Source organism: Neoarius graeffei, chromosome 3 (assembly GCF_027579695.1).
Source record: "Neoarius graeffei isolate fNeoGra1 chromosome 3, fNeoGra1.pri, whole genome shotgun sequence".
Lineage (NCBI taxonomy): Eukaryota > Metazoa > Chordata > Actinopteri > Siluriformes > Ariidae > Neoarius > Neoarius graeffei.
The window spans coordinates 3,497,478-3,523,660 of NC_083571.1; the positions used below are offsets into that span (position 1 = coordinate 3,497,478).

At 42.8% G+C, this 26,183-nt stretch overlaps 1 protein-coding gene across 1 annotated transcript; it reads left to right on the top strand.

The window, feature by feature from the left end:
• The first annotated feature begins 396 nt into the window (after positions 1-396).
• On the top strand, positions 397-23,128 carry calm1b (calmodulin 1b). Its single transcript, XM_060916270.1, has 6 exons — positions 397-502; positions 14,847-14,877; positions 16,606-16,749; positions 20,339-20,445; positions 20,555-20,690; positions 22,133-23,128. The coding sequence occupies exons 1-6, from the start codon at positions 500-502 to the stop codon at positions 22,159-22,161; spliced, it is 450 nt and encodes a 149-aa protein (XP_060772253.1). The 5' UTR covers positions 397-499; the 3' UTR covers positions 22,162-23,128.
• The last annotated feature ends 3,055 nt before the right edge of the window (positions 23,129-26,183 follow it).

Below are 26,183 nucleotides of genomic sequence, written 5' to 3' on the forward strand. Positions count from 1 at the left end.
CTTAGAAGTTACCCTGGGGTCCTTTGTGACCTCGCCGACTATTACACGCCTTGCTCTTGGAGTGATCTTTGTTGGTCGACCACTCCTGGGGAGGGTAACAATGGTCTTGAATTTCCTCCATTTGTACACAATCTGTCTGACTGTGGATTGGTGGAGTCCAAACTCTTTAGAGATGGTTTTGTAACCTTTACTTTTGCCACTCACAGATATGTAATATTGGCTTAAACATTTCTTATACTTTCTCATTTCAGAAAAAGACCGATTTTGTGGTGAAATGTTTTAATCTTTTGAAAAATATGACATATATAATGTAATAGAAGTCCGTGTTGCAGCAGCGCCCTCTAGCGGCCACTGAAACCGCGGAAGTGCGCAGAGGGGCAGTGGGCGTGGCCCGGAAGTGGGAGTGTGGTGGCGGAGGGATCCAGTTCCGCCTCAGAGCGAACAGCACCGCTGCAGCCGGATCACAGCCTCTCTCTCTCTCCCTCTCTCTCTCTCAGACATGGTGAGCGACACTGACGGGCTGATACTTATTTAAATATCTATATATTTATCTGCACACTTTATGTCTGTTTATCGTGTTTGATGTTTTGCCGCTTCCTGTTTACCGCAGACAGATGTGTGGCCTGATTATAGTCCGCATCTGTCTGTGGGATTCATTCAGACATTAGAAAATAAAGCTGCAGTCCGAGAGGTTTATTAAGGATGATGTGATAAATGTGTAAAGAATGTGTTCGATAGCCGCAGCTGGGTTTAACTGCGGGATTTAAACACGCAACCTTTCGGTTTATCAGTGCTGATGGAGGAGTCACTCACTAATTAATCAACTAGGCATGGGATTTATTTTCCTCATTACAGTAATAAAGAACACAGGGTGTGTGTGAATCCAGACAGTTTATCTTTCAAAACTATCCAGAAGAGCCAGTGTGTTCCTCATAGGAAACGGGATTAGTGTATAGTGACCAGCGTGTGGTGAGCTGTGCGTAGTGACCAGCGTGTGGTGAGCTGTGTGTAGTGACCAGCGTGTGGTGAGCTGTGTGTAGTGACCAGCGTGTGGTGAGCTGTGTGTAGTGACCAGCGTGTGGTGAGCTGTGCGTAGTGACCAGCGTGTGGTGAGCTGTGTGTAGTGACCAGCGTGTGGTGAGCTGTGTGTAGTGACCAGCGTGTGGTGAGCTGTGTGTAGTGACCAGCGTGTGGTGAGCTGTGTGTAGTGACCAGCGTGTGGTGAGCTGTGTGTAGTGACCAGCGTGTGGTGAGCTGTGCGTAGTGACCAGCGTGTGGTGAGCTGTGCGTAGTGACCAGCGTGTGGTGAGCTGTGTGTAGTGACCAGCGTGTGGTGAGCTGTGTGTAGTGACCAGCGTGTGGTGAGCTGTGTGTAGTGACCAGCGTGTGGTGAGCTGTGCGTAGTGACCAGCGTGTGGTGAGCTGTGCGTAGTGACCAGCGTGTGGTGAGCTGTGTGTAGTGACCAGCGTGTGGTGAGCTGTGTGTAGTGACCAGCGTGTGGTGAGCTGTGTGTAGTGACCAGCGTGTGGTGAGCTGTGCGTAGTGACCAGCGTGTGGTGAGCTGTGCGTAGTGACCAGCGTGTGGTGAGCTGTGCGTAGTGACCAGCGTGTGGTGAGCTGTGTGTAGTGACCAGCGTGTGGTGAGCTGTGTGTAGTGACCAGCGTGTGGTGAGCTGTGCGTAGTGACCAGCGTGTGGTGAGCTGTGCGTAGTGACCAGCGTGTGGTGAGCTGTGCGTAGTGACCAGCGTGTGGTGAGCTGTGCGTAGTGACCAGCGTGTGGTGAGCTGTGCGTAGTGACCAGCGTGTGGTGAGCTGTGCGTAGTGACCAGCGTGTGGTGAGCTGTGCGTAGTGACCAGCGTGTGGTGAGCTGTGTGTAGTGACCAGCGTGTGGTGAGCTGTGCGTAGTGACCAGCGTGTGGTGAGCTGTGCGTAGTGACCAGCGTGTGGTGAGCTGTGCGTAGTGACCAGCGTGTGGTGAGCTGTGTATAGTGACCAGCGTGTGGTGAGCTGTGCGTAGTGACCAGCGTGTGGTGAGCTGTGCGTAGGGACCAGCGTGTGGCGAGCTGTGCGTAGTGACCAGCGTGTGGTGAGCTGTGTGTAGTGACCAGCGTGTGGTGAGCTGTGCGTAGTGACCAGCGTGTGGTGAGCTGTGTGTAGTGACCAGCGTGTGGTGAGCTGTGTGTAGTGACCAGCGTGTGGTGAGCTGTGCGTAGTGACCAGCGTGTGGTGAGCTGTGCGTAGGGACCAGCGTGTGGTGAGCTGTGCGTAGGGACCAGCGTGTGGTGAGCTGTGCGTAGGGACCAGCGTGTGGTGAGCTGTGCGTAGGAACCAGTGAAATGTACAGTGTTTAGTGAATTGTGTGTTGAGGTTGATTAGGTTTAAAATAGGGATGAGTCATGGTTTTGGAATATTTGAATAATCGTTAAACTATCAATAATAGAAGAGTTGATGTGACGATGGTCTTGTGTTCCGGGCCCCCAGGCTCCTGGAGTAAGTAACACGTTCCTGCTGCCTTAATGTCTGTAAACGCTGTGTGCCAGGCGCTGCTGATCAGCAGAAGGAGAACGCGGTGTGTGCCAGTGAAACGTGTGTAACGCTGTGAGGTTAGGAGACGCGTAAAGATTCCTACAGCAGTGAGACAGTTAAAACACCACAGGGAAATCTAGTGTTTAATCTGTCTGTCTGACTCTCTCTCTCTCTCTTTGTCTGTCTGCCTGTCTCTCTCTCTGTCTGCCTCTCTTTCTGTCTGTCTCTCTCTCTGTCTGTCTGTCTGTCTCTGTCTGTCTCTCTCTCTCTCTCTCTCTGTCTGTCTGTCTCTCTCTCTGTCTGCCTGTCTCTCTCTTTTGTCTGTCTGTCTGTCTCCCTCTCTTTGTCTGTCTGTCTCTCTCGCTCTCTCGTGTAAGACACTGTGACTCTCTCTGAAGGCTGTACTTATCTCTCTTGTTTTATTTACACCGTAGGTGAGGAATGACTGACTGACTGACTGACTGACTGACTAAAGCCAGCATGCATTTAAACCCTTGACCCAAAGATCATTAAAATATCAGAAGGAACATAAAGAATGAATAAAAGCGCAGCAGTGGCGTTTGGCCGCGCCGTGCGCGTGCAGCCCTGAGTTGGTATAACCGTGTGATGTAATGAGGGTCAGCGATCCAGCGCTCCGACTGCAGCCAGTTAATCCTGTAACAGGTCTGTGAAACAGAAACAGCCGAGCCATCCGTCCCTCAGCTGTGCTTACAGATGTTTACAGATGTGCTGTGAATACATTAGCGTGTGCTTCCAGGCTGTGTTGTGTATCGGTTCGATTCCGATCATCACTCCACTGTTAACACCGGATGCGCCTGATGCGAAAGATCTATCAGGAAGAGAAAATGCCAGATGAATGGAGAGCCAGTGTTCTAGTAGCTGTCTATAAGGAGAAGGGAGACATCCAGGACTGTGGCACTTACAGAGGTATAAAATTCTGAAGATCTGGGAAAGGTTAATAGAGAAAAGGCTGAGGATAGAAACATCAATAGGTGATGAACAGTTTGGTTTTAGGCCAGGTCGGGGAACCATGGATGCAGTTTTCACACTGAGGCAGCTAATGGAAAAACATCGGGAAAGAAGAAAGGGCTTGCACCTGGCATTCATCGACCGAGAAAAGGCATATGATGGAGTTCCTCGACAAGAATTATGGAGGTCCATGAGGATTAAAGGTGGGCCAGAAAAGTATGTGCGCTTAGTACAAGATATGTACTTGTGTGCTAGAACTCGGGTAAGGAGCAGCGGGGGCCTGACGGGATGGATTACTGTTCGAGTGGGCCTGCATCGGGGTCTTCGCCTAGCCTCTACCTTTTCCACTTAATAATGGATGCCATCTCTGAGGGAATAAGGGACCCATCTCCCTGGTGCATGCTGTTTGCTGATGATATTGTGATCTGCTGCATAAACAGATTGGAAGTCGGAAGGAAATTGGAGCTTTAGAAGAGGGAGGGTTAAAGATCAGCAGGAAGAAAACCGAATACCTGAGTTTCTGTGATGGAAGTGAGGGTGAGGTTAGTATGCGAGGGGAGTCCTTGAAAAGAGTGGAGAGCTTTAAATACCTGGGATCCACCGTGGCAAGTGATGGAGATTTAGGCGCTGAAATAACACACAGAATCCGGGCAGGTTGGAGGAATTGGGGGAAAAAGAAATCCGGAGTATTGTGCAACAGAAAAATAAATATAGGGACCAAGGGCAAGGTTTATAAGACAGTAATAAGTCCAGCACTGCTATACGTATAGAGAAGACGCAAGAGAAAAGACTGGATGTGGCTGAGATGAGAATGTTGAGATGGGCGTGTGGAGTAACGAAGATGGATAAGATCAGGAATGAAAGAATAAGAGGAACTATTTGGTGACTGAAGCTTTCAAGAAAGTGCAGGAGGGGAGACTGCAGTGGTATGGCCATGTAACGAGAAGGGAGGAGGAGCACGTTGGAAGGAGGGCGATGGAGACGGAAGTGCAGGGAACTCGAAGTCGTGGAAGACTGAAAAGAAGATGGATGGACAGTGTGAGGGAAGATCGAAGAAGAAAAGGACTCACGGGAGGAAGTGGAGGAGACGTGTCAGAAACGCCGACCCCACGTAGAAGTGGGAAAAGGTGGAAAGAAAGAAGACTCCACAGTTAACACCGGAGAGAAAAACCAGTGAAACGCTTAATTTACTGTAAAGCACTGAGGAGAACATCCAATAACAGGAAGATCTCGAGAACAAGATATAACTTAATTACTCCATAATTGAAAAGTGTGTGTGTGTTAGAGAAAGAAATGGCAAACAGTTAGACAGGAAACAACTGAACATCTATAATAATAATAAGTCTGATATAGTATTAGGGGGCGGCACGGTGGTGTAGTGGTTAGCGCTGTCGCCTCACAGCAAGAAGGTCCGGGTTCGAGCCCCGTGGCCGGCGAGGGCCTTTCTGTGTGGAGTTTGCATGTTCTCCCCGTGTCCGCGTGGGTTTCCTCCGGGTGCTCCGGTTTCCCCCACAGTCCAAAGACATGCAGGTTAGGTTAACTGGTGACTCTAAATTGACCGTAGGTGTGAATGGTTGTCTGTGTCAACCAAGTTCCCGGGGGTGCACGTCACAGACAACTTCACCTGGTCTGTGAACACCGCGTCACTGGTCAAGAAAGCACAGCAACGTCTGCACTTCCTACGTAGGATGAGGAGAGCCCACCTGCCCCCGCCCATCCTCATTACATTCTACAGAAGCACCATAGAGAGCGCTCTGACCAGCTGCATCTCTGTTATCCTTTTTCCACCAAATCAGTTCCAGGGCTGGTGCTGGTTCACAGCTCGTTCAACTTGCGAGCCAGCTGAGAACCAGTTTGCTTTTCCATAGCTCGCGGTGCTAAGGGGAGCCATGTCATTACGTCGCTGTATACGTCAGTTACGTCGCTACGTTTGCATAAACCTTGGCGCGAATATCGAAACAAAAAGAACACAGAAGCAGCAGCAACAACAACAATAGTAATAATAATAATGGCTGACTTTGCGTTTGTACAGCTGCGGCTTCTCGTCGCTTAAAAATGGCGATCTTTCGTGGTCTTGTTATTGTTGTCGGTCTTAACAACTCCGCGCCCCCCCCGCTGATGTAAGCGGTTCTTTCCTCTGGCCCAGCAGAGAGTTGGTGCTAGCCTGGAACCGGGTTTTCTGGCCCCAGAGCCAGTTCTTTGTCAGTGGAAACAGAAAACCCGGTTCCAAACTAAGCCCCGAACCAGCCCTGGAACTGCTTTGGTGGAAAAGGGGCAAAAATTGAGCATAGGTGTGAATGTGAGTGTGAATGGTTGTCTGTGTCTATGTGTCAGCCCTGTGATGACCTGGCGACTTGTCCAGGGTGAACCCCGCCTTTCACCTGTAGTCAGCTGGGATAGGATCCAGCTCGCCTGCGACCCTGTAGAACAGGATAAAGCGGCTACAGATAATGAGATGAGATATAGTATTAATAATAGATAATGATTAATAATGACCAATGAGCTGAAGTGTGTGTGTGTGTGTGTGTGTGTGTGTGTGTGTGTGTGTGTGTGTGTGTGTGTGTGTGTGTAAAACTCAAGCACAAGTCAAATGTAGGCATTTTAAAACCTGTTTAAGACCAAAAGGAGAAAACTGACTACGGTTCAAATCCAACACACACACTTTAACAGCTATAAGTTATTACAAACTGAATTATTTGTTTGTCCGTTATACCATGACACGCCTTGATAAAGTGTGAATAAATCACACATCAGCCCTATTCTCACTGGAATAGTTTACACGTGCAATGGAGTTATGAGCGGAGAATATCTGGGGTTTTAGTCCCATCTGTGACCTATGAGGGACAGATTGATCCGTATTCTACAGAACGAGCAGAATGCTAACTCCGGGTAGCATCCCGTTCTGAACAGATGTGCTGTTAACGATCGGGTTTTATTCTGTGGCCGAACAGGTTTTCCACTTCTCTTCAGAATAACACACACTCCAGGAATCACTGAATCTTTTCTCGCTTCTGTCGTCTCGAAAGCTGAAAGGATAAAACGCAGAACAGTCGGTGTTATATGACGTTTAAAAGGACGCGTCAGATTAACGTGATGATTACAGCGAGGAATGTTCACACAGATCAGTCTTCTCATTCATATTTCATATTAGTTTTAATTTTTAAATTGATTTTATGTTGCCTCAAACTGCAGTTTACAGCAAAAGTAAAAAACAAACAAAACCCCCTATTCAGACTGGATTAGTTTATCAGCGAAACATCTGAAATAAGTTTCATATAAAAACCTGGCGTCCACGCAGCGATAGAATGATGACAGGAGGAGGGTTACAGCAGGCGGTGTTTTATACGAACCCGGGCTTCTGTGTCGCGTCGGTTGTTAGACGTTTAACGAGCTGTTAGTTCTACAGCAAGGCATTATTTATATATACAGTTCTGATATGTATGTACGATATAATATGATTTCATTTTTCTATGATATTTAAAAAAATATATATTAAATGAAGAAAATTTTAATTGCAAAAAAGCAACATTTATTTTCCTATTATCAACTCATTTTGTTAAAGTAAAAAACAACAACTTGTTGTTTATTAGAAAATGAAACCAAATCATTATTTGTCCTCGTTTTCTAAAGGTTGGAGTAAAATATAATCACCTGTTAACTAGAATATTCCTTTTATTAAAAATGAACAAGAAGACCGAGTCGTGTGTTTCCCCCAGAGGTGGACAAAGAACCCGACTTCATTACTTAACTCGGAGTCCAGATCCCGCTGGTCAAATGTGACTCCGATACAAGTGAAAGTTGTCCAGTCAAATTTTTACTAAAGTTAAAGTACTGAAGTATTCGCTTTTAAAAATACTTAAGTATTAAAAGTGCATTTCCTGTCAGCGCATTGTTGTATTATTGCCACAACGCTTACAAAACCTAACGCCTCTGAAGCGACCGACTGGATTTACTGACTAACTTGTAGAACCTGGAGAATAAACGCCTGGTAGAGCATTACAACATGAAACACAACTGAACTGAAAAAGAGCCAGTGTCATTTTCATTTTTTGTAATTGTAACCCTCCTCCCCACCGCCACAAAGCAGCACGGTAGCGTTCTGCCCCGCCTCTGGCAGTGTGCACATGTACGGTATGTGTGTATCAGGGGTTTTTCTAGAAAAATTTAGTATGAGGGCGCTCACCATGGCGAGGGAGCGGGGGGGGGGATGGTGCCGGTTGTCCGTCCCCCCCTCCGCCGTGCAAAGCCTTTGAAAAATTGAGGCTACAATGGGACATTCTGAGGCTATCTGAGAGGGAAATTCTAACAAATTGTCAACATTGAAAAAGAAAAGTAATCATCTTCTGCCCCGGAAAGTCTTTGGCTTTCTTCCGTTTTGTGCCGCGGGATGACATCTTTAAGGCCATTATTAAAAAATGTTCTGTTTCCGGTCCACCGGCCAGGTGAGCGCCGTTTGTGCGGTTGAATTTTTTTTTTTTTTAACGCCGGTTTTTCGACATTTTTTTTCGGGTTCGTAAATGACAAATAAGTAGCCAGCCGGGGAGAGTAAACACAAAATAAACTCCTGTGCACGCAGTTCCCAGGATTAAATGTATTTTCCACAGACCATTTATTTATTCACTTTACTCAAATACTTTACTCAAATGGCAGTAAATCTTCTTTCTTTTCTTGCGTATTGCATCATGAGGCGTTCCTGGCTTGTAAATCTCTTATTTTCGGTGCATGACACATTCACGCAGCTGAGCATGCTATGAATTAACAACGACAACGGTCTGCAGTGGGGCGACACAATTACACACTCAGCCAACATTTCTCCATTTGTGTATGAAAATACACTCCAACCACTCAGTTTGGCTTCATTTACAACCAACGGTGTCTTTTGATGCCGGCACGTAATTGAACGAGAGAAGACTGGTTTACCGGAGACAAAATAAGCGTCATCTCTGCTTCTGTTCCCTCCGACACACTACTGCCTCCGCCGAGTGCGCGCGCACTCTGAACTGAATCAGCTCTGCGCATGCGCCGTGCGGCACAAAAAAATGTCCGCCACCATGAAGGAAGCAGATCCGGAGTTTTCAAACATTTGCTTAAGTGTGAAATCGCAAAATGGTATTCTAGCGAACAACAAAATAGTAAAGATTCAGAAAAACAAATCATTCAGTGATCATTTTAATAGTGTAATTTAATCCGAACTAGGCCTAACGCTCGATTTAGAACTACAAAAAGTCCGTGTGTCGGACATTTTAAGTACCTTTGTAAAAGTTTTGCAAATGTTGCAGTCAGCATTTAAAATGCTAACTTAAAGTTTTTGTACCAGTTTCAGTTGATTAAACTGTCATTTTATTAAATGTGTCTGCTTTTGTAATAAAAAAGTACTGAAAGAAAAAGCAAACACAACATTGCGATTTCTTATCCATCCATAAAAAAAAATAATAATAATAAAAAAAATAAATCCCTCCCTCCTGACTGAAAATTTTTTTGCTCACCCAGTGGACAGGAAACGGATTTTTTTTTTTTAAGGATGGCCTAAATGCCCAAGTGTCAACAAAAACAACTCGCGAACTACTTCTGTCAAAAGCTCCCGCGCCGGTGGGTGAAAGGTCATTCAGTCTCGAGAAATCTCGCTCTACAAGTCAGCTGACCTTGTATGTAACCCATGTCAAATCTCGCAAGAGCAGCCGCGACAAGTAAAGAACTAAACAACATGGCGTGTCAGTCTGGAAAACGCCAATTCGGATTGTTTTTGCACCGTCTGGCGGTGTATCTACTATGACTGTAATATTTTTGGAGTAATTATAACGTATTTGATGATCAGACACATTGTCACGTGGTGTTGCTGGGATGTTTTCACGGAGAAAAGATCGTTCTGAGAAAGATTGCATGTTGTGCAGTAGCATATAAGTGCATGGCCTAAGTGTGACTTGGGGTTCAATTGGCATTTCGGTAAGAGGGCGCAGCGCCCCGTTCCCCGGTTTAGACGAAAGCCTGGTGTATTAATCAGGAAGACAGTGGAATAGTTGTAAATGCAGCTTGCTCAGAAAATTAAAAAAAAAAAGACAATCCAACCTGATTAAAACCCAGATCCATACCTCGAGCTTAATAACAGCCCAACAGCAACTCTGCTTTAAGACAAAAAAAAAAGCACGAGATCATCATCTGACATCAAAACAAAAACAATTTGTTGTGACTGACTAGTACAATACTGTCCATCTCACAGGTCATTAGGGCTGTAACGATATGCGTATCGAAATCGCGATACGCAGAGCCACGATCCGTGTCACGATACAAGAAGGCAGAATCGCGGTACACCCTTTCAAACTTCTCCTCAGCCCAAAAACAGAGGCGCTTCCAAACTTCAATTTATGAATACTTTACTTTTTATTTAAATTACATTTTAAACTTACTTAAATTACTTTTATTTTTTATATCTATTAGTAAGTCGTTTTTTCGCTGACCTGTGACAATCTTCTGCGAGTCACTCAACGTCCACACTCGCCACTGGCAGAGCATTCATTTCTTTTAAGCGGTCGCCATTCTGGTTGCGACGCGGGGAGCGAATCTGTAAACAAGCAGCTCATTGGCTGGCTAGGTGTGCCACAAGCCAATCACAATCACTTGACCGGAAAGGCATGCAGTGTTGCCAGATTGGGCGGGTTTAGGTGCTTTTTGGCTGGTTTTGAACATATTTTGGGGTGGAAAACTTTAGCAATATCTGGCAACACTGAAGGCATGTCTGCTTGGGCGGAAGCCTTCTGCGGCAGTTACAGTTTGACACGCGAGCAATGTTTCACCATAAAAATTCCGTAATTTCCATCTGTTTTCCGCGATCACAGAAAATCATTGGCCCTATGAGAGTGAGACAGTGAGAGAGCCACCCCCCAAAAAAAAATTTTAACAGATTTACACGATTTGGAAAAATGACTTTTTCAGAACCGAAAAAAACAGAGCTTCCGGCTCAACAGTATTATTTTGAGAAATAAAACAGTCTTTGGATATACATTTGTTCATTTTTGCATACATATTACTCATTCTCTGCAGTGGTCTGAATTATTTGTTATTAAATAGTTAATGTAAGTAAGTAAATGTTAATAAGTCAAATTTACTACTTTAAAAAAACATTTTAAAAAAATCGTGGGCGTATCGAATCGTGGGTCAAAAATCGCGATACGAATCGAATCGTGAGTTGGGTGTATCGTTACAGCCCTACAGGTCATGTGCGTTTTCATGCATGTATGACTCTGCCTGTGGTTTAACGCTAAGCTAGCTCGTCAGTGAAGCGCCACCTGACATGCTAGCAAAATCTTTTCAAACTCAAAATCACATTGGGTAGCTAATGTTACTAGAAAAGAAAGATTTCTACATTTTGTTTATTTGGCAAGATTATGCTAAAACATTTCTGAAAGGACTTCAGATAAGTTAACGTTATTCATGTTAGCATAACTCTCTGTTTTTACATGCTAACTGCGTGTTAACGTTAACCGTAGACAAGGCTACAGCAACTTGGCGGGCAAATCCATAGAAAGTCATTTGACTAACCAGACTGCATAGCTGTTGCAACGTTATCGCTAGCTTTAAAAGCACAGACAACTTCACTGCAAGCTTTCTCTTGGAATAAAACGTTTATATCCCTCAGTATGCTTCCGCAGGTTGGACGGCGAGTTTTTGTGTGCTCCGTTTTAGGCAAACAAAGCGAACATTTAAAATGAAATGAATCTTTAATCCTTTCAGAAAACTGACGTGTTCTAGCTATAGCCATGAGTGCGTGCGTTCCCCAGATGAACCGCCTCCTTCCGTTCTGCCATCAACTGAACGTGTTCAAATAACGCTGCTGAGAAATCATTGAACTTGATTTTATACAGTCTGTGGACGTGACGTGACCCGAGTGATTACTGATCGGCTCTCGGTGTCACCTGGGAAAAAACAATCACGTTTTAGAAAAGAAAAGAAAAAAAACATCCACTTTCAAAGCTGCTTCATAGTAACGAGGAGCTTGATAGAAATGTAGTGGAGTGAAAAGTACGATATTTGTCTTTTAAATGTCGTGAAGTTAAAGTCATAAGTTGCCAAAAAAAAATTAATACTCAGGTAAAGTACAGATACTCAAAGTGTATTAAGTACAGTACTCAAGTAAATGTACTTGGTTACTGTCCACCTCTGATATCCCCCCTCCCCCCCAATATACCAACTATATACCAAGTTTCAAGATATTATTTGTCACATTTTTCAAGTTCTGCTGCAGGAAACCAACCTTCCCTCTTTACACTGACTTCAGCAGCCTATGCCATAAACCCACCGGACCTTTGGTCCAGGTGAGCTAAAAATGAAAATTTCTCACATTTCTTAGTATCAAACGGCACAAATAGATTACTGAATCAACACATATACCAACTTTCAACACCAAACCACTTGTAGTTTAAGTTCTGCTCCAGAAACAAAACCTGCTCCTAAGATTAACCTGAGAGACTAAGTCTGAAACTGTTTCCATGGGAACATTAAAAATTTAAATTTCTCAAATTTCTTAGTATGAAAAGGCACATCTACATCACCTTGTTAACATGTATACCAAGTTTCAGATCCGTATCATCAATAGTTTTGGATATATGCTCTAGAAACCAACATCGCTCTAAGAAACTAAGTCAAAATCTATTTTTTATGTAAAAATTTGAAAGATACTTTTTTTCAAAAATCCAAACTAGCAAAAGGCACCAGTTCACACGTTGCTTGATATTTATACAAAGTTTCATGAAGAAATCTTCAGTAGTTTTATAGATGTGGCCTGGAAACGAAAACGTGACCAGACGGATGGAACCCGTTTCTATTGAGGTATTTCACCTGACGTCACAGGGTCACGTGACGCCCCGGTGTCCACCATTTTGGACGGCAAGCTAGCTAATGTCAGCAACATAGTAGCTGGTATGTTACTGTAGCAATATTTACGTTCAGTCATTTGGATGACTGTTAAAACCTTTCAGTCTCAAGTTTTTCCTTTACTGGATTTACTAGTTTACTGAGCTAGCACGCGATGGCTCCCGGCTCGGCCGGCGAGCGCGCGATGGCTCAGTAAACTAGTAAATCCAGTAAAGGAAAAACTTGAGACTGAAAGGTTTTAACAGTCATCCAAATGACTGAACGTAAATATTGCTACAGTAACATACCAGCTACTATGTTGTTGACATTAGCTAGTGCTAACAGCTAGTTGCTAATACACTGCTACAACACAGACACCGACCCTAATAATACAGTTCTTGGTCATTGCCTGGTAACAGCAAATTTATAACGGGCCATGTCTCAACAGACTAAGAAGTTATTTCAATGACATTTAATAACATTTTGTTTATCCTGAGGACCGAAAGTAAATGAAAATGTGAACAAACCTTAGCTGTAATAAGATGGCAACCACCGGCTCCAGGGACGACCCGCTGATGTAGGCATGTTACCCAGCCTGACACAAAATATTTGTAGGCATCCAAACTCGTATACGCTTTCAGATCAATACCTGTGTATGGCGATGGGTTTTTAACGACATAGGTATACAGATCATGTGGGCTGAAGTCAGGTAAAGACGAGGGCTTCGTGTACTTCCGTACGTCAGTGAACAATCCTGGTGGAAGCAGGTAAACGTCGTTCTCTAAGCCTGCTAACCTCAATTTTTGCAAATCCCTCTCCCTCTGCTCGCCCTGTAAATGCCCTACGTCGCTGGATAGTGAAGGTGTTTTCTGCATCTCGCTCCTTTTTCTTTTATGTTTTTCGTTTGTCGCCTTCCTCGCATTCAAACTGATTCGAGCCGTGCCATCCAAAATGGCAGCGTCACATGACTTGGTCACGTGAGTGAAATACCTCAATATCCCCTGCTGAATTCTTTTGGGCAGGGGATAAAAAGTTAATAACAAATATTCCTTTTCTTAATAAACTTTTATGAACATTTGTTCTGCCTCCATTTGCTTCTCCTTTCTTTATCTTTCAGCAGTCTGTAAAGAGAGCGAGAGAGAGCGCGACGATTTCTTGTTAAATCTTTGTACACAATCGCACAACACCTCTTTGCCATTTTACATCTGTTTATTGTGTTTTTGTGGCATTAGAGCGGCGTTACTTCCACCTACAGTGAAGTCACGTATTTTGTTATTGCACCCCCTACTGTCTAATTGTACGATGAATGAAGATATCAGGCAGCGTCAGCACATGGAAGATGATGATGATGATGATGATGTGACCATCTTCCGAGAGGAGGACCGTTGGACCGTTCGAGCCTGTGTGTAGAATGAAGGATGACTGCTTGTTGAAGATAATCATGCTTGGTACAGTTGATGGAAGCAACAGAAAGAGGCTGGCCTAGACGGGCGGGGATTGGTGACATCACAGAATGGACAGATATGACCTTTCACTAGGTGACTGAGAACAGTGGAAGGCAGTGGGAAACGTCAGGAAACGAAGCACCAGCGGGGTTTTTTGAGCTCATGGACTATTGATTGATTGATTGCTGTCTAAACAACACAATTACAGCGAGGAAAATCTAAGAGATTACGCAGCCTGAATAATCAGGATTGGTGTTTTTACTCAGCCTCGGTTTGCGATGTAATCCTCCGTGGTTGAGCGGTCTAGAGCGCCGTGTAGGAAAGGAACGGCTTTTACAACGTGGAATCCTGGTGTCGACGAGTTTCTGAGTGGACTTTTTTTTTTTTTTCTATTTGTGTACCGTAGCTTCTGTCTCACGCTCAGACCTGCACAGGTCTCTAGTTCATGTGGGAAGTGTTTAATATCTTGGCGAGGGTCACTGATGCACACGCTACGAAACTAAACACGGTAAGATGCAGCAGTCAGACATCAGACGAGCTCCGAGAAGGTGATGGAGGACGGAGAAGAGCACCACCAAGGCCGTTCCTGATGGAAACGCAACTACAGAGGAGCTCCTGTAACCCAGGGAACGACCCCACAACCCTGTGTGTATTCACCCCGTCTGAATAGGGCTGGAGCGAGTGAAGGCGTGGCTGCTGTACGAAGGATGACTCATTATTCTGTGCTTATTAGAATATTAGACCACGCCCATCATAAAGGATTTTATTGCGTTTTAAATTAAATATTGCAGGATGTTTGTATAAAATACCTCCATGGTTGTATCCGTACCGTACCCGGCGTTCCCTCGGCTCACGAAATTGCAGCACGTTTTTCCATCCCGTTTGAGTTTTAACGGCGTTATGTTTACGCTTAATAAATCAGTGTTGATGAAACTGTGCTTTTAAACGCAGGTTTGACTGAGAGTGCAGTTTTCTTCACATAAACATTAAATTAATTTCAGATGCTGATCATTTCAGCTCTGTAATAATCCCATTTCCCTGTGTTTTGTGTTAAAGGCTGATCAGCTCACAGAGGAACAAATCGCAGGTAAGAGCTGACGACTGTCTTTAATCTGTACAACCGAGTGATCCACTTCTGCTTTTCTTTAGCGTTTCAATCTTCGTTCCCAGCACGAGAGCGCACACACACTCTCCCATCACGGAGTTTATTTTATATTTGTGTGTGTGTGTTACCCATAATGCACTGTGAGCGTACATCAGGTTGAACAGCCTGTACAGGTGTCTGTAGTGGAACTGGATCTCTAGTTATGCTGCGTTTCCTGAAGATCCAGTTTTACATAGTGTGAAAGAGAGAGAGGGGAAAAAAGGTGAAAGGGGGAAAAACCCTCCGTTTTAAAAGGGAAAATGTTGTTTAGAAAAGAAAAGAGATGAGGATAGAAAAATAAAAGGACAAAGTACATAAGAGGAATAAAAAGCAAGTGAGAATTAAAGAAGAAAAGATGAAAAAGGAATTGAAACTAGATGGAGACCGGGACTAAAGTCACAGAAATGTGCGCTGGCTGTTACAAACCGGGACGTCTGATCACCGTCCCCTGTAGCTCCAGAAAACTCAGAGTTATAAGTGATTGAAAAAAAAATAATTCTGTTTTTCATGGATCATTCCGGATCAGCGATCCTGATCAGCACCAAAAGTCCTAGCAATGTAACTCAGCCCAGAGGTGTTCTGTATGTGACGATTGGTTGAAAACTGATGGAGAAATAGCCTCCTAAAAATGTTAGAATAATAATAAAAAGAATGAAATAGAAAGCTCCTGGGTGAGAGTAATAATAATTTGTGCTAGTGCGAATTAATAACTGATAGAAAGTACAGGATGGATGGAGAGGAAGACAAGTAGAATAGAATGAGCAAAGAAAGAAGGAAAGTGAAAGTAGGAAAAAAGTAAGCTGAAAAAAGGCAGAAAAGAGGAGTCAAGTTCGAATAAAAGAAGGCGAAAAACAAGAGAGTAAATAAATAAATAAATGGATGTAGAGAGGAGAAATGTAGAGTAAACCGAATAGACATGAATAAAGAATAAGGGAAAGGTTATAAAGTGAGGGAGAGAAAGAAAGCAAATGAAGATGGCGCATATTAGACGCAACAAAGAAGAGAGAAATTCTGACTGACTGAAGAGAGGAAGAAAAGTAGACGAAGAGAAAGTGGAATCGCACTCGAAGCACGCAGACCTCCAGCAGGGACGAAGTCGACTCGCAGCTAGTTTATACGTCTGGATGAGTCGCACTTCAAAGCCATCGCAGCCCGATTTAATTGTTTCACATTAATCTATTTTGAACCCCGTGTGGTTTCCATGTGTGTTACGTTTGAGAAAATATCCTCCATGTGGATCTCGGAGAATTATTAGTACCTGTGATATGAAGTCGTCGTATTTCTACATTGACTGTTTTTTTTCTTTATTGAACTTTACTGCCATCTGCTGGATTTTATGATGTATGGCATCGTTGAGCACAGACTTTCGTCGAAGCTAAATGCTGTATCTTCCTTGGCCCGTGTTACACCTTTCCGCCAAGTTTCATGGAAACCTGGTCAGTAGGTTTTGCGCAAACCTGCGTACAGACAAACACTGAAACCAAAACCTCCTTGACGAAGGTAACAAACGAAGTGTGTTCTAGTTTATTAACGACATCACCTGATTGGAATCCACACTTCCCGCCATTCCTCAGTGTGTTTCAGGCTCGGATTAGATTCTGTTTTCTTTACCTTTGTTTAAACCGTAGTGTTTTTAAACTCCGCCCCCGGACTGTTTTTGTTTGTTTACAGAGTTTAAGGAGGCGTTCTCGCTGTTCGATAAGGACGGAGACGGCACCATCACGACTAAAGAGCTCGGAACGGTGATGCGCTCTCTGGGACAAAACCCCACCGAGGCTGAGCTGCAGGACATGATCAACGAGGTCGACGCTGACGGTGAGGGTTTAATTTAAAAAAAAAAAAATGGAATATTTTAACTTCTTCCACTCATTAATCAGCATGAGAGAGAGAGAGAGAGAGAGAGAGAGGTGTAGGGGAAAGGAAGTGAGAGAAAACGAAAAAAACTGATGGATGGAAAAAGAAATGTAGAATGAAATGAAGGAAGGAGTGGAATGGAGAGAAAAAGAAAAAAAACTAAAGATAAGAAAACGAGAACAAAAGGGAGAGAACAGAAATAAGCAAAAAAAGAGAAATCAGTAAAATGAAAGAAAGGAAAGAGGAATGACTATAAATAAAAGAAGAGAATAGAGAAAGGAAACCTTACATGTTGCCTGTTATTGAATGGATGAACAAAATTGTGCTTTAAAAAAAAGAAAAAATTGCTGAAGGAGTATTTTCAAGTTCCTTAAATTGACCAATTAAAATAAAAGTAATAAACCTGATTTAAATCTGAATTTACTTATTTGTATTAAGATTTATTTACCGAACATCAGGATCACTTTCAGGATCAAAACCTCCATAATTTCAACTAATTTATCATTTTAAATTACACAAATACACATTATTCCAAATAAACACGCTTCAGTTACATTGTGTCCGTGATCGTTTCCAGGGGGCCAATAATAGTGTTTGTTACAAATATATTTCTTGATGAGGGATTTGTTTTTCTCTGAATGCATTTATTTCAATTAAACGTTGGATTTTCTCTTTTTTTTTTTTCAGTGTGAGATGAAGCGACTTCACCAAAAGGTGGATTTGTTTTTTTACTGAGCTTTACAAAGGGTGCCAATAATTATGGAAGACACTGTAGGTCAGATGATGATAAGGAAATAAGTGATTACATAAGCCCCACTGCGCTCTTCACGCATGGAGATGAGAACGCCGCGAGTGGCAGGCATTCGGAGGAAAGGGTAGTTCAGGTGTTAACGTGGGAGGCGTGGCCTATAAAAGACACCTCAGTTTCACCGTGATGTCGGATTTGGGGAATCGATCCATGTCTGTCTGTTTCTGGTCTTATCTCTCTGCAAGAAAGGAAGGGGGAAAAACAACTGATGAAAGAAAGGAGAAAAAGATAGAAAGAAGTGAGAAGGAGAGGAAGAAAATCGAAAGGAAAAAAGACAAAATTAAAAGCAAGAAAGAGAATTAGAAGAAGAGACAGGACAGAAAGAAACAAAAAAGGAAAAATGTACACAACGAATGGGGAGAAGAAGAAATGTAGAATAAAATGAAGAAACAGAAATGAAGTCAGAAGGAGAGGTGTGTGTCTGAAGGAAACGGGTTCCGGTGCTGATCTCGGAGCTGGAACCCAGTGAGGAAACGAAATGTTTAAATTTGGTTTAATTCTTGTTGAAATCGCTGCAGGGGTGTTTCTGATTAACGTTGGGCGGAGCGGTGCAGGAGGGCGGAGCGGTGCAGGAGGGTGGAGCGGTGCAGTCCAGGACAAGCTCCTCTTTCCACCTCCAGGTCGTTGGATTTAAATGAGTTTGCAAAATGCAAAAACGAAGGTCACCTTTAACGGCGTCTCCACCCGAGAATTTCCCTGGAGGTGAAGGCGGAGCGTTTAACCGCTGGGACGTGAGCTTCTTTTGCATCTCCATACCAACGCGGCTGCTCCGGAACGCCACACGGGCCGCGTTCCAGATCCGCGTCAGCATCAGGGTGTCCCGTGTTTGTGGGTTAAAGACGAGGAAAACGACATGGCTCCAAAAATCTCTGATTCACAGCCGCACTGGTTTTATTTTCTACAATTCAACGTCTATTTTTATTTCTAGTTTTGCTTTTAATTTCAGTCGTTTTTATTTTATTTATTCACGGCTCCTGCTGTTGATCTGCAGTGGGTGCTGTAATATTAATTACAAAGCAAGAAAGCAAAAGAAATGAGGAAGGAAGAAAGAAAGAAAAAGAGAGAGAAATGAGGAACCAAGAAAGAGAGAGAAATTAGGAACCAAGAAAGAAAGAGAGAGAAAGAAAAAGAAATGAGAAAAAAGAAAAAGAAATGAGGAACCAAGAAAGAAAGAGAAATGAGGACGAAAGAAAGAGAGAATTGAGGAACCAAGAAAGAAAGAGAGAGAAATAAGGAACCAAAAAAGAGAGAGAAATGAGGAACCAAGAAAGAGAGAGAAAAAGAAATGAGGAACCAAGAAAGAAAGAGAAATGAGGACGAAAGAAAGAGAGAAATGAGGAACCAAGAAAGAAATGAGGAACCAATGAAAGAAGGAGAGAGAAATGAGGAACCAAGAAAGAAAGAGAGAGAATTGAGGAACCAAGAAAGAAAGAGAGAGAATTGAGGAACCAAGAAAGAAAGAGAGAATTGAGGAACCAAGAAAGAAAGAGAGAGAAATAAGGAACCAAAAAAGAGAGAAATGAGGAACCAAGAAAGAGAAAGAAAAAGAAATGAGAAAAAAGAAAAAGAAATGAGGAACCAAGAAAGAAAGAGAAATGAGGACGAAAGAAAGAGAGAAATGAGGAACCAAGAAAGAAATGAGGAACCAATGAAAGAAAGAGAGAGAAATGAGGAACCAAGAAAGAAAGAGAGAAATGAGGAACCAATGAAGGAGAGAGAGAGAAAGAAAAAGAAATGAGAAAAAAGAAAAATAAATGAGGAACCAAGAAAGAAAGAAAGAGAAATGAGGACGAAAGAAAGAAAGAGAAATGAGGAACCAAGAAAGAGAAACGAGGATCAGATATAGAAAGAAAGAAACAAAGAAAGAAAAAGAAATGAGGACCCGACAAAGAAAGAAAGAAAGAAATGAGGACCCGACAAAGAAAGAAAGAAAAAGAAATGAAGACCTGACAAAGAGAAATGAGGAGCCAAGAAAGAAAGTAAAAGAAATGAGCATTCAGAGAAAAGCAGAAAGAAATAAACAGAAAAGAGAAAAACAAAGAGGTGAGAAAAGAAAAAAGAAGAAGAAGAAAATCAAAAGAAAAGAAGACGACAAAATTACAAGTGAGAAAGAATTAAAAGAAGAGAAGAAACGGGACAGAAAGAACCAAAAAGGGAAAAGAATGAATGAAGAGGAGAAGAAATGTAGAATAAAATGAAGAAGCAGAAATGAAGTCCGAGGGAGAGAAGTGAAGACGCACGTTTTTAGGAAGCGTGTGAATATAAACTCCTGCAGTGGAAGCTCTGAACCTTCCCAGTGAGGAGACGAGGTCATGCTGAAGGTTGTGAATAAACGAAGGCGGTGAGCGGTGAGTTTGGTGAAGAGCGAAAAATGGAAGTGTGGTGTCCAATACGCAGCCCATAATAACCATAACAATAATAACCAGACCGCTTCCAAATATAGACGGGGGGGAGGGGCTCGGCTCGTTTACACTGATGGGGTTTGGGACACGCCCTTATCCTTTAGAGTCTCGAACAATAATTCCATCCTCGTGCTGGTTGATGAGCTCAGGGACGAAGGGTGACCTCAGTCTGAAAGCCCTGTTGGGAAGTAAATTAGGAGGCAAGAACACGAGGTTGATGTAACGTTCAGGTTCCAGAGTGCGTCCGTTCCGCTGGTTGGATAAACAGAAACCCGAGTCGCTGTGGTGGGATTTGAGTGGTGGAGTGAACACTGTATTATTGTACATTTCTGACTCTCAGGTAACGGAACAATCGACTTCCCCGAGTTCTTGACCATGATGGCCAGGAAGATGAAGGACACGGACAGTGAGGAGGAGATCCGTGAGGCCTTCCGGGTCTTCGATAAGGTTCGTTTGAACACATCAGCCTGTTTAAACGGCGCTCACGGGTCATGTGACATGTCTCGAGCCAGGTTCTGTCCCAGGTGTGTGAAAGACACTCTTTTCCTCTCTCTAGGATGGAAACGGCTACATCAGTGCTGCGGAACTGCGCCACGTCATGACGAACCTCGGCGAGAAGCTCACAGACGAGGAAGTGGACGAGATGATCAGAGAAGCCGATATCGACGGAGACGGGCAGGTGAACTACGAAGGTACGGAACTTATTCAGACTGGAGATGCTGTAAACAGGGCTCTAATCCCGATCTGCTAGATCGGACTGGATTCTGAGTTGGAGATTAGAATTAGCGGTGAAAGTTCATGATAAACCTCAGGAGTTAGTGGGTAGGGTTTAACGGTGGTTACTGCGAATAATTTAGGATCAGAGATTAGTCTCGAAGGGGTTAAATATAAAAGTTCATGAACATTCTACACTGCAGCCTCGCTATAGCGAACTCCTTGGGTGCGTCCAAATAACTCGTTATACCGACAAGTTCGTGATCCTGAAATGAAGCCACTCATCACACCAAACACTCAGTCTTACGTAAAACAATACCAACAGTGTTTCATTTATATTTACGCTTAATTCACTTCCACATTTACGAAGTAAAGGAAATACATTACGCTCGCCGTTGTTTGCTGGCTGCATCTTCTTTCTTTTCAGCTCGTCGTGTTGATCGCAGTTAAGGACGAAGTCTCGGAGTTCTTTTACTTTAAAAGTTGAAATAGAATTTTTCGGGATACTGTATTCTTTAGACAAATTCGTTGCTTTCTCACTGCTGCTCACGTACACGAACAAAGCACCATCAGGACTAATTACCCTGCACCTGTTCCGGATTAGAGTGCCATCACAGTGCGCACTTATAAGGACTCTCAGTACCCAGCGTCTCACATTACCAACCCTTTTGTACCACTGTGTTGATATTCTGGTTTCTGACTCTGGGTTTTTATTTTTATTTGATTTGATTTGATTTATTTTTGGATTTTGCCCTTTGTCTCCGCCTTTGATATCGTGTCTGTGCTTCGCTTGAGCGTTACCTGTTTCTCGACTCTGATTCGGAGCTGTTTGCCAACGTGTTTTTTAAATAAAACTCTTCCGGCGATTGCATCCGTCTGTCGCCTGTGTTTTCTGACGGACAGAGAGTATCTTATGTTTACGAGTTGCCATGACAACAGTGCTTACAGAGTAAAAACTCGAGTAAAGCTGATTTTTAGCTCGCAAAATAAAGTCCTTGAAGGAAATTGGTGCTCACCGTTCTCGATAATTGTTAGTGATCGACGCCTAAGCGAGGCTCGTTAAGCCTTTGTTTTATGGCGTGAACACATTTTGTTAACTTCACTGAGGACTTGATTACTTATTGTTTGTCTCTGAGGGGAAGAGGAGCGCGCGGCTCAGTGACGTTTTCTTTTGAAGACTCCGACTCGTCGTTGTTGTTAAAGGCGGAGACGCGATCTTGGTTTGTTAAATGCGAAAGTTCGTAGTGAGGGTTTGTTTTAGCACAGCTGCAGTGTATAAAGCCAGTTTGAAGTGTGATGTTTCCTGAATAAATGAAACACTCTTCATGTCTTGATTAACGGTTTATTAATAAATTATTTAACATCACCAGAACCACACTGCCTGACCATATTTATTTATTTATTTATTTAATCCCCCCAGAATTTGTACAGATGATGACTGCGAAGTGAAGCTTCCCGCCATCTTAGAAGAAAAGTTGTATTTACCTCTTATGGGAAATAAATATCCAGTTATTGAGAATTGTTTCTGTACAGAGAATGACAATGCTGAATTTAAAATCTCTTTCTTCTGTCCACACGGATATAAAATCAACAAACCTGCATGAAAACATTAGTGTTCCGTCCCTGCAGATCCCCCGTCTGTTCTTCACAAACTCCAAGAATCACCCTCCAGCTCACGACACACACACACACACACACACACACACACACACACACACACACACACGTATATCTGTAACACTCGGGCCATGTGTGATCTCTCCCCTTCTCTCCCTTTCTCTTCTTCCTGCATGCAGAGTGAGAATGAACGTCATGTCGGACTTTTTGTACATCAAGACAAACAGCTATCGATATTAGGCATGTGTTGATATTAATATTTACACATCTTACAATCATTACATCATATAGTTTAATTACGGTTTACCAAAAATTAACAGTATATTAATAACTGGGCATAAAGAAATCACGACCTTGTTAAAATGTTAAAGCTGAGTGTGAGAAAAAGATCTTAATAATAAAAGTATTGTCCGTTAAGTACAGTTTTATTATTATTATTATTATTATTATTATTATTATTATCACATGCCTAATAAATAAAAGCTGAGGGACTGTTACTGTATGGATGGAAATAAAAAATAAAATTGGTTAAAGTCTTAAACATTTGGCATGATTTGGTTTCAGTGCTTATTATTATCATTTTTATTTTTTAAAGGTTATTTTTGTGTTAATTTTTGCTTGGATGGCCCTCGTCCACTGTGGAGGAGAACCGCATGCAGAACACTTATTATTTTTATTATTATTATTATTATTATTATTGAATCCATTTTCTTTGCTAAATTACTGTTTACATCCATTCCAAGTTGTACATGCTATTCTTTTTTCCCTCTTTTTCAAATAAAAAAAACTCCATAAACAATGTGTGATTTGTTTATTTCTAATTATTTATGGCTATTTTTTAATTAAAGAAGAAGAAGCCTTTATTTGTCACATGCACACTTCAAGCACAGTGAAATTCATCCTCTGCATTTAACCCATCTGAAGCAGTGAAAACACACACACACACACTCACACACACACACACACTCAGAGCAGTGGGCAGCCACACCAGAGTGCCCGGGGAGCAGTCAGGGGTTCGGTACCTCGCTCAAGGGCACCTCAGCCCAAGGCCGCCCCACGTTAACCTAACTGCATGTCTTTGGACTGTGGGGGAAACCGGAGCACCCGGAGGAAACCCATGCGGACACGGGGAGAACATGCAAACTCCACACAGAGAGGGGCTCGAACCCGGACCTTCTTGCTGTGAGGCGACCGTGCTAACCACTACACCACCGTGCCGCCATTAATTAAGAATCTATCTGTCTTTCCTCCTCTCCATCCAAGTGTGAACCTGTCTTACAGCATTAATAAAGAAAGCTGTCTGTCCATCGGTCTGTCTCTGTTTAAAGCTGTCTCATAACCCGTTTATCTGTATAACCAATCTCTCTCTCTCCATCCACTCATCCTAATATCCATCTGTCTATCTGCCCGTGTGTCTATCCTTCTACTTGTCTGTTTTTACGGGTCTCTCTTATTTCCCTGCACAGTTGTCTTTCCCCTATTCTCTTAATAAAATAGAGCTGTCTGTCCAACTTTCTGTTCACCTGTCTGTCTATCCATCTAACTCTGTACTTCAACACTTCTCTTGGCCTGCCATCCATGTGTCTGTCTACCTTTCTATCTACTTCTAACTACCCAGTTACCCATCTCTCTCTACCCTTCTGTCTGTCTGTCAGCTATAAATAAAAAAAACTGTCTGTCCCATTAATCTGTATTTCTAACCATCTACCCATCCCATCCATTAATCTGTCTGTCTGCCCTTCTATCCCACTCTTTTCCTGAGTTTGCTTCCCTATGCACATATGTCTCCCCATCTACCTGTCTGTCTGTTTACCACTTGTTTATAGATCCGTCTCTCTCTCAGCATTAATATAAACAGCTGTCTGTTCATCGTTCTATCCATCAGCAGAGGGAAAGTAATAGAAAAAGGCAAAAACTCCAGTTTTCTTTAAAGATCGACTGACTTTCAGATTTTTCAAGTGTAGGTCATAAAAAGAATTTTCCCCGACACCCAGTTATTTTTGTTTAATGTCCGAAAGGGACTAAACTCAGCAAGGTGTGGCGGCCCCTGGAAGCTCTGCAGTTGTTAAACGCCCGGAGACGCGTTGTGAGCGGTCAGAGACATGTCATATCAAAAATATGCTTTAAAAGTAGGAACTTTCAAAACCATTTTATTAGTCACTGAAAGTGATATTGTCAGAGTTGCAGGTACAGTGGTGCTTGAAAGTTTGTGAACCCTTTAGAGTTTCCTATATTTCTGCACAAATATGACCTAAAACATCATCAGATTTTCACACAAGTCCTAAAAGTAGATAAAGAGAACCCAGTTAAACAAATGAGACAAAAATATTATACTTGGTCATTTATTTATTGAGGAAAATGATCCAATATTACATATCTGTGAGTGGCAAAAGTATGTGAACCTTTGCTTTCAGTATCTGGTGTGACCCCCTTGTGCAGCAATAACTGCAACTAAACGTTTGCGGTAACTGTTGATCAGTCCTGCACACCGGCTTGGAGGAATTTTAGCCCGTTCCTCTGTACAGAACAGCTTCAACTCTGGGATGTTGGTGGGTTTCCTCACATGAACTGCTCGCTTCAGGTCCTTCCACAACATTTCCATTGGATTAAGGTCAGGACTTTGACTTGGCCATTCCAAAACATTCACTTTATTCTTCTTTAACCATTCTTTGGTAGAATGACTTGTGTGCTTAGGGTCGTTGTCTTGCTGTATGACCCACCTTCTCTTGAGATTCAGTTCATGGACAGATGTCCTGACATTTTCCTTTAGAATTCACTGGTATAATTCAGAATTCATTGTTCCATCAATGATGGCAAGCCGTCCTGGCCCAGATGCCGCAAAACAGGCCCAAACCATGATACTACCACCACCATGTTTCACAGATGGGATAAGGTTCTTATGCTGGAATGCAGTGTTTTCCTTTCTCCAAACATGACACTTCCCATTTAAACCAAAAAGTTCTATTTTGGTCTCATCCGTCCTCGAAACATTTTTCCAATAGCCTTCTGGCTTGTCCACGTGATCTTTAGCAAACTGCAGATGAGCAGCAATGTTGTTTTTGGAGAGCAGTGGCTTTCTCCTTGCAACCCTGCCATGCACACCATTGTTGTTCAGTGTTCTCCTGATGGTGGATTCATGAACATTAACATTAGCCAATGTGAGAGAGGCCTTCAGTTGCTTAGAAGTTACCCTGGGGTCCTTTGTGACCTCGCCAACTATCACACGCCTTGCTCTTGGAGTGATCTTTGTTGGTCGACCACTCCTGGGGAGGGTAACAATGGTCTTGAATTTCCTCCATTTGTACACAATCTGTCTGACTGTGGATTGGTGGAGTCCAAACTCTTTAGAGATGGTTTTGTAACCTTTTCCAGCCTGATGAGCATCAACAACGCTTTTTCTGAGGTCCTCAGAAATCTCCTTTATTCGTACCATGATACACTTCCACAAACATGTGTTGTGAAGATCAGACTTTGATAGATCCCTGTTCTTTAAATAAAACAGGGTGCCCACTCACACCTGATTGTCATCCCATTGATTGAAAACACCCGACTCTAATTTCACCTTCAAATTAACTGCTAATCCTAGAGGTTCACATACTTTTGCCACTCACAGATATGTAATACTGGATCATTTTCCTCAATAAATAAATGACCAAGTATAATATTTTTTGTCTCATTTGTTTAACTGGGTTCTCTTTATCTACTTTTAGGACTTGTGTGAAAATCTGATGATGTTTTAGGTCATATTTATGCAGAAATATAGAAAATTCTAAAGGGTTCACAAACTTTCAAGCACCACTGTATATGCGTAGAACATAATTACAACTGATATATGGTTGTCTTTATGAACGTTG

Bases quoted from the DNA above. Each gene is read 5' to 3' on its own strand.
- calm1b (XM_060916270.1), top strand. The intron at 16,750-20,338 runs GTGAGGGTTTAA...TCTGACTCTCAG, and splicing joins CAACGAGGTCGACGCTGACG to GTAACGGAACAATCGACTTC. The intron at 20,446-20,554 runs GTTCGTTTGAAC...TCCTCTCTCTAG, and splicing joins CCTTCCGGGTCTTCGATAAG to GATGGAAACGGCTACATCAG.